The sequence below is a fragment of the Salvelinus sp. IW2-2015 genome, unplaced genomic scaffold (assembly GCF_002910315.2).
Source record: "Salvelinus sp. IW2-2015 unplaced genomic scaffold, ASM291031v2 Un_scaffold2824, whole genome shotgun sequence".
NCBI lineage: Eukaryota > Metazoa > Chordata > Actinopteri > Salmoniformes > Salmonidae > Salvelinus > Salvelinus sp. IW2-2015.
The window spans coordinates 2,978-13,562 of NW_019944124.1; the positions used below are offsets into that span (position 1 = coordinate 2,978).

A 10,585-nucleotide genomic window follows, 5' to 3' on the forward strand; every position below is an offset into this window, starting at 1 on the left:
CTACTCCTGCTGAGGTAGGGGAACTCTAACCTGTAGTACACTACTCCTGCTGAGGTAGGGAACTGACCTGTAGTACACTACTCCTGCTGAGGTAGGGAACTGACCTGTTAGTACACTAACTCCTGCTGAGGTAGGGGAACTGACCTGTAGTACACTACTCCTGCTGAGGTAGGGGAACTGACCTGTAGTACACTTTACTCCTGCTGAGGTAGGGAACTGACCTGTAGTACACTACTCCTGCTGAGGTAGGGGAACTGACCTGTAGTACACTACTCCTGCTGAGGTAGGGGAACTGACCTGTAGTAACTACTCCTGCTGAGGTAGGGAACTTAACCTGTAGTACACTACTCCTGCTGAGGTAGGGGAACTACCTGTAGTACACTACTCCTGCTGAGGTAGGGGAACTGACTGTAGTACACTACCTGCTGAGGTAGGGGAACTACCTGTAGTACACTACTCCTGCTGAGGTAGGGGAACGTAACTGTAGTACACTACTCCTGCTGAGGTAGGGGAACTGTACCTGTAGGACACTACTCCTGCTGAGGTAGGGAACTGACCTGTAGTACACTACTCCTGCTGGGGTAGTGTACTTACAGGTTAAGTTCCCCTACCTCAGCAGGATTAGATGTACTACAGGTCAGTTCCCCTACCTCAGCAGCAGTAGTGTATAACAGGTTTAAGTTCCCCTACCTCAGCAGGAGTAAGATTACTACGGTTAAGTTCCCCCTACCTCAGCAGGAGAGTAGTGTACTACAGGTCAGTTCCCTACGCTCAGCAGAGAGAGTATGTAACTACAGGTCAGTTCCCCTACCTCAGCAGGAGTGTGTACTACAGGCATTCCCCTACCTCAGCAGGAGTTAGTGTACTACAGGTCAGTTCCCCTACCTCAGCCAGGAGTGTGTATACAGTCATTCCCCTACCTCAGCAGAGAGTAGTGTACTACAGGTCAGTCCCCTACCTCAGCAGGGAGTAGGTACTAAGGTCAGTTCTCCCTACCTCAGCGGAGTAGTGTACTACAGGTTAAGTTGTCCCCTACCTCAGCAGAGTAGTGTCACTAAGGTCAGTTCCCCGACCTCAGCAGGAGTAGTGTGACTACAGTCAGTTCCCCTACCTCAGCAGGAGTAGTTACTACAGGTCAGGTTCCCTACCTCAGCAGTAGTAGTGTACTACAGGTCAGTTCCCCTACCTCGCAGGAAGTAGTTTACTACAGCTGTCAGTTCCCTACTCAGCAGGAGAGTGTACTACAGGTCATTCCCCTGACCTCAGCAGGAGGTATGTACTAACACGTCAGGTCCCCTACCTCAGCAGATAGGTTACTACATTTAAGTTCCCCACTACCTCAGGGGGCAAGTAGTGTCACTACAGTCAGTCCCCTACCTCAGCAGGAGTAGTGTACTACAGGTCAGTTCCCCTACCTCAGCAGAGTAGTGACTACAGGGGTAGTTCCCCTACCTCAGCAGGAAGTAGTGTACTACAGTCAGTCCCCTACCTCACAGGGTAGTGTACTACAGGTCAGTTCCCCTACCTCCAGGGCCTAAAATTTACTTTTTGGTCTATCAAGCCCGTGACATTAGATACAAAAAATTAAAAATCTAACCAGCACTCACATTTTTTTTGTTACAAAATAACAAATAACACGCTTTTAATGCTTTCTAAAACAAGAGAATGTATGAGTTAAGAATAATGTGGTTATTGATCAATTTTCATAAATTTTGTGACCTCAATTCTTTTAATCAAATAATAGCCGAGACAAAATTGTCAGCTGCCCACTCGAGTCTTGTCATGCATGTCTGTGGTGTGAATTTGGGATCTGAACTGGCGCGTCTCATTGCTACAGTTGAAAGCAGCACTCAAAACTAACGTTGAAAAACAACCGCACAATGTAAATAGCCAAGGAAAACCAGGACAAAGTCTCACTTTGTAGACTTGAAGAATTTGACAACTTTGTGCCTCTGAGCAGCACCCCGAAAACATGAATCCATCAGCACGTCCCTCATTGCACAAGCTTCCCCTGCCAGGCAGTATTACTGTGTGTGGTGGATCTAGGAACCCTATTTTCTTCCTAATAAACCAGCCTGAAACTAAACAGAAACACTTGAACAGGTATCCTACCACTACCTCAAACCTACCAGCACCTAAACCTACCACTACCTTAAACCTAGCCACTTACACTAAACCTCCCACTACCTAAGCCTACCAGCACTAAACCTTACCAGCACCTAAACTACCAGCACCTAACCTACCACTACCTAAACCTACCAGTACCGTAAAACCTACCACTATCTAAACCTACCACTACCTAAACCTACCACTATCTAAACCTACCAGCACCTAAACCTACCACTATCTAAACCTACCACTACCTAAACCTACCACTATCTAAAACCACCACTATCTAAACCACTAGTTTGGCTGCTACCTGCAGCCAAAACTTACAGTATTATTCGCACTAGTTGGCTGTTACCTGCACCAAACTACAGTTATTATTCTCTGCACTAGTTGGCTGTACTTTGAACCAAAAACTACTAGTATTATTTCTGCACGAGTTGGCCGTACCTGAACCCAAAACGTACAGTATTATTTCTGCACTAGTTGGGCCGTACCTAAACCAAAACTACCAGTATTTTTCCTTTTCATATCTGCCTCTCCATCTGTTTTAAATAGTGGAGCCATTTGTTTTCAGCACTTTTATTTCCATGGGGAAAAAAAACTGATCTTAAACTCGTGCACCGTAGTTAGGTGCCTTATACGTAATAGCAACGTATTGTGAATTGTCAACATTGCAATACATATGTGGTATCGGCATCTAAGTTAGCAGGGTGAAATACGGTGAGTCTCTGGCAGTTCCCAAAGCCTAGAAGTAGTACCAGTACGTCAAGTTCATGTGACGTCTAGTACCTTTAACCTAGCAGGATGTTGACTTTGGGGAAGCCCTCCCACTTCTCCCGCACTCAAAGACCACGCAGTCTCCTACTAGACTCCCACCAGAGAGCCAGGCAAGTGCGGCAGGAAGCTGTGACCACAGTTCAACGTTGTCGGGGTTGACCAGGACGTTCGTTAGCAACAGTCGCAGCCCTAAACTGTCCTGCGCTGATGAATGGGCGGCAGAGCTGGCCGGGTACGGAAGAGGGGTCAAGGTCACAGGAGGGGGTTAGGGGGAGGAAGAGATCGGAGAGAGGTTGGGCACGGGCGGCAGCCAGCAGTCTTCCCCCTCCATCTTGCTGGAATCATCTGGGTCTGGGAGAGAGAGAAACCAAAAGAATAAGTGAGAGGGACAGAGGAGGAGAGAGAGGAGAGGAAAGAGCGCACGACAAAGAGCGAGAAAGGAATATAGGTTATAAAAAACAACGTTCACTAATTTGCCACAGCGGTTACAACACTGTTATCTAACATAATATGAACATTTGAAATGATCTTGATTCTTTATTATATTGGAACTGTGAGTGTAATGTTTACTGTTTTGTTTATTATCTACTTCATTTGCTTTGGCAATGCTAACATATGTTTCCCATGCCAATAAAGCCCTTGAATTGAATGAGAGAGCGAGAGAGAGAAGAAAAAGAAAGAGCGAGCGCAAGAGCCAGACAGAAAAACACAAACAGAGAGACAGAGACAGAAAGAGAAAGGGAGAGAGAGACAGAAAGAGAAAGGCAGAGAGACAGAAGGAGAAAGGCAGAGAGACAGAAGGAGAAAGGCAGAGAGACAGAAGGAGAAAGGCAGAGAGACAGAAGGAGAAAGGCAGAGAGACAGAAAGAGAAAGGCAGAGAGAGACAAACAGAAAGAGGGAGAGACAAAACTATGAACCGTGCGAGACCTCAATTGGCACCTTATTACCTCAAATCAAAGTTTATTGGTCCTTTACACAGATTTTCAATGTTACCGCAGGTGCAGCAAAATGCATACCTTTCTAGCGCCAACAGTGCAGTAATAACGAGCAATACACACAATCCAAAAGCAGGGAAAAAAACAAGAAATATCATAACGACTACTTTTGACCAGAGCCCAGGGCCCATATAGCATAGGCACTCCTCCATAGCCCTATGGGCCATAGTCAAAATGTGTACACTTACTATACTAYGGAATAGGTTGCCATTTGGAACGAAATATTTCCAAATATTACAGAATAACTGGCTTTGAGTTCTGGCGATGTATTTTTATAGCTAATAAAGTTATTAATACTACGACAGGAAGCCACTTTCATAGCTTCCTTAATTGAGTAGTAACTGACGTTTTGACAGAAATGCAGTTTGGCTAGCTAAATGACAGTTAGTAAACAGGAAGCAACACAAATGCACATAGTATTAAACGAACACTGTAACAAATGCGTAATTGTCAACTCCGCAGATCAACTTATACTGACGGGAAACATGTTCCTAGGAAAGACGGGTTCTTACAGGTTCTCATATATGGCTAGCCATTCAATAAAAACAATTATTATTTTAGTTACCTAATTCTTGACCAAATCACTGTATCTAAGGCTGCTAACTAGTTAGCTAGTCAGGGGCAAACCCCCAATTTCGCTAACGTTAGCTACCGTTAGGTATAAAACAGCATTTGTCATCTTTAGTTTCCTACCTCAGGAATAACGGCCGTTGCAACCAAGCTGGAAAATCACATCACTGCCGAATAGATGCTTTTCCAAAGTTAGTTTTGATTATGCTAGCTTAATAAGACACGTTGACATTTTCCGAGCAGTCAGACGGGTAGCTAAACAGCTAGCTAGCTTCTCATTTCACTTCTTTCTTGCCAGGGGTATATTCATTACACGGAAGCAAACAGAACCAACGGGGAGGMACCTATATTTATTTATTTTCGTTGCAAAATGTTTTCCGTTTGGAGTGAAAGGTTTCCGTTGCTAAACGTTTTGCAACAGACGAGACCTTTTGAAGCGGAATCCGCGTAATGAATACACCCACAGACTCGCTAGGGAAATGATGCGTTCAAAACAACCWGAAAAAATACSAAWTTATATATCGTCGTTAGTGATCTTCAGGTCGGAAAGTCGGAGCTCTAGAAAGAGGCCCGAGTTCTCGAGTTGGATGACTGTTCAAATAATTTTTCCCCCGAGGGCCTCATTTATTTTCCGAGTTCCCCGTTGTTTTGAACACACTGATGTTGGAGCTTTCCGAGTTTCCAGTTGTTATGAACGCYGCAAAACTCACACRCTGGTCACGCGAGCCGCGCGGTGACGAACGCATGAGCTAAAAAAATAAAAAAAAAGTGCTAATGCTCTTCCAGTTCAAAGTTCGATTGTTTTGTCCTTTCGTAGAATCTGTTTCCTGTTTATTATTTTTCATGGAAAGTCGTCTATCACACCACGTATGTAGTAATTATCATAGTACATGTCTACGATTGCAGCGTGAGTGACGTAAGGCGGAAGCTGAAAGAATCAAATGGTTAACGTCAGCAAAGCTGTCAAACTGTGTTCTAGAGATATCGCCCTCTTCCCCGAGCACACTGGCTACATAGGGCTCTAAAGAAAGAGCGATCAGTGAACTAACTCTGTATATTGTGCTACGTTGAACCAAAACACATAGTCACCATGGATACTCTCTACACGTATAGATTATTACCACCCACATATACCAACACGAAGGACCCTGAATACAGTTATAGACTAGTGAAGCTGGAACTTGTAGACTGCTGGCAAACTCCAGACCTGAACATCATCATCAAACAAGAAGAGGAGGAGGAAGAGGATAGCTTTCTACAAGTTAAAGAAGAGGAGGAGGAAGAGGATATCTCTCTACATGTTAAAGAAGAGGAGGAGGAAGAGGATATCTCTGTACATGTTAAAGAAGAGGAGGAGGAAGAGGATATCTCTGTACAAGTTAAAGAAGAAGATCATGCGTTCATGGTCAAAGTAGAGGAGGAAGAGAAGGACAAAGCTCTTGTAGTTGAAGAAGAAGGGGAGGGTGGTTTTGCAGTCAAAGAAGAAGAAGAGGAAGAAGCTATAGGGGTTTTTATTTTTTCTGGTATGTACAGATAATGGGTACSTCCCAAAATGGCACCCTATTCCCTGTAGAGCCCTACAGGCCTTGGTCAAAAGTAGTAGCCTATAAAGGGAATAAGGTGCCAATTGTGGGACGCAAGCCAACATTGAGTGTTTGCTAGTATGAACCTTAGCATGGTACTGTTTCTTCAGATTTAACCCAGCACTCTTTATTTCCTTGACGCAGACGGAAACTGCAACCAGTGGCCTGTCAGTGGGAAGAGTCCCTCCGTATCAGAAGAACCTCAAAACAAACCAAAACAAAAACACACACGACCAAAGAAACAACAAAAACAGACCCAGGAACGCCACCACTCCCCTCTGTACTGCCACGACTGTGGGATGAGTTTTGTCAGCCCTGGGATACTGAACGCGCACCGCAGAATCCACCAGCCCAGAATAATCCACACCACCACCACCACCACCACCACCGGTGAGCCGTCTCACTACTGCCACGACTGCGGCAAGACCTTCGACACCGCCCGCTACCTCAACAAGCACCGCTTGGTTCACACAGCAGAGAGGACGCACCACTGCTCTCAGTGTGACCGGAGCTTCCTGAGACTCCAGCACCTCAAAAAAACACCAGAGAACCCACAGCGGAGAGAAGCCTCACTACTGCTCCGTGTGTGGGAAGGGCTTCACCAAGGTCCGACTGCTCCGGACACACCAACGGCTACACGCCGTGGAGGGGGCTGACGTCGTCGGGGACGGGACCGGGACGGGGACGGGGATGAAGGAGGGTAGTGGGTGGTGATGTCAGCGATGGGGCGGAAGAGAGCTCTGAGAGTTCTGGCCGGAGTGGACTACTACTACTGCTCTGAGTGTGGAAGAGCTTCTCCAGTGCGGCCTATCTTAAGGTGATTTCGGCTACTGAACGTGGCCTGTTGTTTCAATTTTGATGAACGATGGTTTTCTAAACACAGAGATCCTGTAAAATAAAGTTATAATATGTAATTCTATGTTTCTGTTTCAGGTGCATCAGAAGGCTCACACAGGAGACAAACCATATCAGTGTACTCACTGTAAGAAGTCATTCGGCACGTCATGGGGTTTAAAGTTACCGGCAGAATCGCTCTGGAGAGAAGCCCACCAGTGCGCCGACTGTGGAAGAGGTTTTCGGACCTGCGCAGCCACAAAGCCACCAGAGCACCCACACTGGAGAGAAACCATACACATGCCCTGTCTGTGGAAAAGGCTTTGCCTGGCAAAAGAGCCAACAGAAACACCAGGCCACACACAGCAGCAGTGGTGGTGGAATCATAGAAGTACATATAGAAAAATGTATGATATCCTGGAGGGTTTCACTCCAACCTCAATCTAGCAGTTAGTTACAACTACGGACAGGAGGGTGGCTCTCCAGGAACAGGGTTGGTGTTAGAGGGGTAGCTCTCAGGAACAGGGTTGGGTTATAGGAGGGTAGCTCTCCAGGAACAGGTTGGTTATAGGAGGGTAGCTCCCCAGAACAGGGTTGGGTTATAGGAGGGTAGCTCTCCAGGAACAGGTTGGGTTATAGGAGGGTAGCTCCAGGAACAGGGGGTTATAGGAGGGTAGCTCTATATTCATACACAAATGTAGTTTGTAAGCCTATTTTTGTTCTCTCAAAGTGTTCTTTGGATGGATTGTGCAACAGGTGATGACTATCTTTTGTTTTCCAGACAGCAAATGTTCTCACTATAACATGAAGTGTTTGAGTAATGTTTGGATCTGAAATGAATGGATATGATGAAGAATAGTGAAGGTCTTCACTCCGGTCGATTTCTGTCTTTATTTTGCTCGCTGAGTTCAAACCACATGCTAAATGTCTGGTAACATAACATCTGATTTCTGTCTTTATTTTGTAGCTGAGTTCAAAGCACATGCTAACGTCTGTAGCATAACATCTGATTTCTGTCTTTATTTTGTCGCTGAGTTCAAAGCACATGCTAACATCTGGTAGCATAACATCTGATTTCTGTCTTCATTTGTCGCTGATTCAAAAGCACATGCTAACGTCTGGTAGCATAACATCTGATTTTCTGTCTTTATTTTGTAGCTGAGTTCAAAGCACATGCTAACGTCTGGTAGCATAACATCTGATTTCTGTCTTTATTTTGTAGCTGAGTTCAAAGCACATCTAACATCTCGGTAGCATAACATCTGATTTCTGTCTTTATTTTGTAGCTGAGTTCAAAGCACATGCTAACGTCTGTAGCATAACAGTTCACCACATATTCACGTCTTCATATCAGCTTTGAAGCCTTTCAAAAGGAGATCTCCTTGGAACTGGAGGGCGAGCAAAACCACTCTATTGAGCAGTGGAGGCTGGTGGGAGATCTATAGGAGGACGGGCTCGTTGTAACGGCTGAAAGGATTGAAATGGAGCCAAAGGTGGTTTACATATGTTTGTTATTGTTTGATATCGGTCCATTTCAGACATGACAATGACCCAGTCTTCCTATAGCTCCTCCCACCAGCCTCCACCGATATTGAGGTGTGTAAACCCTCCTCCAAAACATGGCTGTAGTTACTAGGTACACTACTTAACAGATAAAGTGACTTACAGATTTTGTTTCGTTTCATGACTGTTATCTTCATTGACTGGTTGTATGATTAATTATAACCACTGACATGGTTTAATGGGTAACCTTTACACAAACATGATTGCCAACAGATTTGTCCAAGAGAAACAATTCACCATAAACTAGGTTTCTATCCAATTGGGGACAGATTCCATGTTAATATTCTAGAATTAGCATAAATAAAATATGCGCATATTCCACACCAGTGGTGTTTCCACCAAACTGAATTGTTGCGAATAAAAATCATGCGTGATGACGTAGTGAACGCAAAATGTACTTTTCCCACATTTTTCAATGTGTTTCCGTTGCATTTCAAACCATCGATAGTTTTGTCACAAAAAAACTGTTGCCGTTAAATAGCAAACGTGCCTAGTCTGGTTTTGGCACATGCCGCTCTAGCCAGCAGCTCACAGATAGAGTTTGGGTAGGTTAGTCTACAATACATTATGAGATTATGGAAAGAGCGAGAATATTTTGATTGTCAAAAGCAATCAATCATCGACGATCATGTCACCAGAATAAGACCCTCGACAGTTATTGAAAGGAGCATCAAGATCACCGTGCACTTTCACACCCTGTGAATTTCATCATCACTGATTTCATCTGTAGCCTAATAAACTGCTTGCTTTCCCGACGAGTCGTAGGGGGAGACCACAGACCACGTCATCGCGTGAGTGACTCCAAATTTACTCGATATGACGGGTATTATATCAATATTTGCACATAAAGGCGTTCCAGCCACCATTTCTCGCATAAATAATTTTGACCGACACAAAAAGATCCCATCATGTCGACGCACAAATTATCTGTCGGCATTTTATAAAATTGTATCAAAAACTAAACAGCTGTCATTCTTTTTTTGTTCATACAGTATGACTTTACACACATAAAAAACCGTAATGGAAACGTAGGTAAAATGTGCCTTCATGTAATGTCAGTTTCTAAACAACCTAAAAAAAAATGTCTCAAAACATTAATCAAAGGATCATTCTATCGGCATCTTAAACAGAGCATTGACCTCGTGTCTGTTCAGTGCAATGACAGAACATTCTAATAGACATGTTGACATCACCACTGTGACGTCATCACGGAACGAGTAGAGTGCTAGCAAAGTAACGTTCTACTTTTTTTTTAAACAATTTGGTCACTCCTTCCAATGATGTGGCATCGATGGCATCACTGAGGATGATAAATATATATATTTTTGGAGGGGGTTTCCGAGTGGCACAGTGGTCTTAAGGCACTGCATTCAGTGCAAGAGGCGTCACTACAGTCCCTGGTTTGAATCCAGGCTGTATCACATCCGCCGTGATTGGGAGTCCATAATGCGGTGCACAATTGGCCAGCGTCGTCCAGGTTTGGCCGGGTAGGCCGTCATTATAAATAAGAATTAGTTCTTAACTGACTTGCCGAGTTAAATAAAGGTTAAATAAATAAAAAAAATGTTTGTTTTTAGCCAACTAAAAAATAAATCAAGACATCGTTACATCATCATCGTGTGACGTAGAGTAGAGCTTGTCCTCGTCCTCTATGTTATTGAGTCCGCTACGTGTGGTGCTGTGTCCGGGTTGAACTCATATGTTCCTTCAGCTGCTTCAGCTGATAGTAACTCTTCCCACAGTCATAGCAGTAGAAGGGCCTCTCTCCTGTGTGAATCCTCTGGTGCACCTTTAACTCTGAGGACGTGATGAAACGCTTGTCACAGTCTAAGCAGGGTAAGGGCCTCTCTCCTGTGTGAGTCCTCAGGTGCACCTTCAAAGCAAAAATACAAAATATAAATTGTATTAATTAATAAGAATTTCAGTATACTGTACAAGCAAGTATTATGTTGTGTAACTGAAGAAAAAAAAAATATTATATTGTACCTTTAAGGTCCCCTGAGCACGGAAAGTCTTGTGCAGTAGGAGCAGGCGTAAGGCTTCTCCTCAGAGTGTATTCTCTGGTGGAGCTTGAGGTTGGACAGCTGTTTGAATGCCTTGTCGCAGTAGGAGCAGCTGTGAGGCTTGTCCTGGCTGTGGATATCTCTCTCTGT

The 10,585-nt window shown here is 44.4% G+C and overlaps 1 protein-coding gene across 1 annotated transcript; it reads left to right on the forward strand.

The window, feature by feature from the left end:
- The first annotated feature begins 5,220 nt into the window (after nucleotides 1–5,220).
- LOC112074802 (transcription factor Ouib-like) lies at nucleotides 5,221–7,052 on the forward strand. Its single transcript, XM_070440684.1, has 3 exons — nucleotides 5,221–5,975; nucleotides 6,180–6,852; nucleotides 6,969–7,052. The coding sequence occupies exons 1-2, from the start codon at nucleotides 5,543–5,545 to the stop codon at nucleotides 6,689–6,691; spliced, it is 945 nt and encodes a 314-aa protein (XP_070296785.1). The 5' UTR covers nucleotides 5,221–5,542; the 3' UTR covers nucleotides 6,692–6,852; nucleotides 6,969–7,052.
- Nucleotides 7,053–10,585: the final 3,533 nt, after the last annotated feature.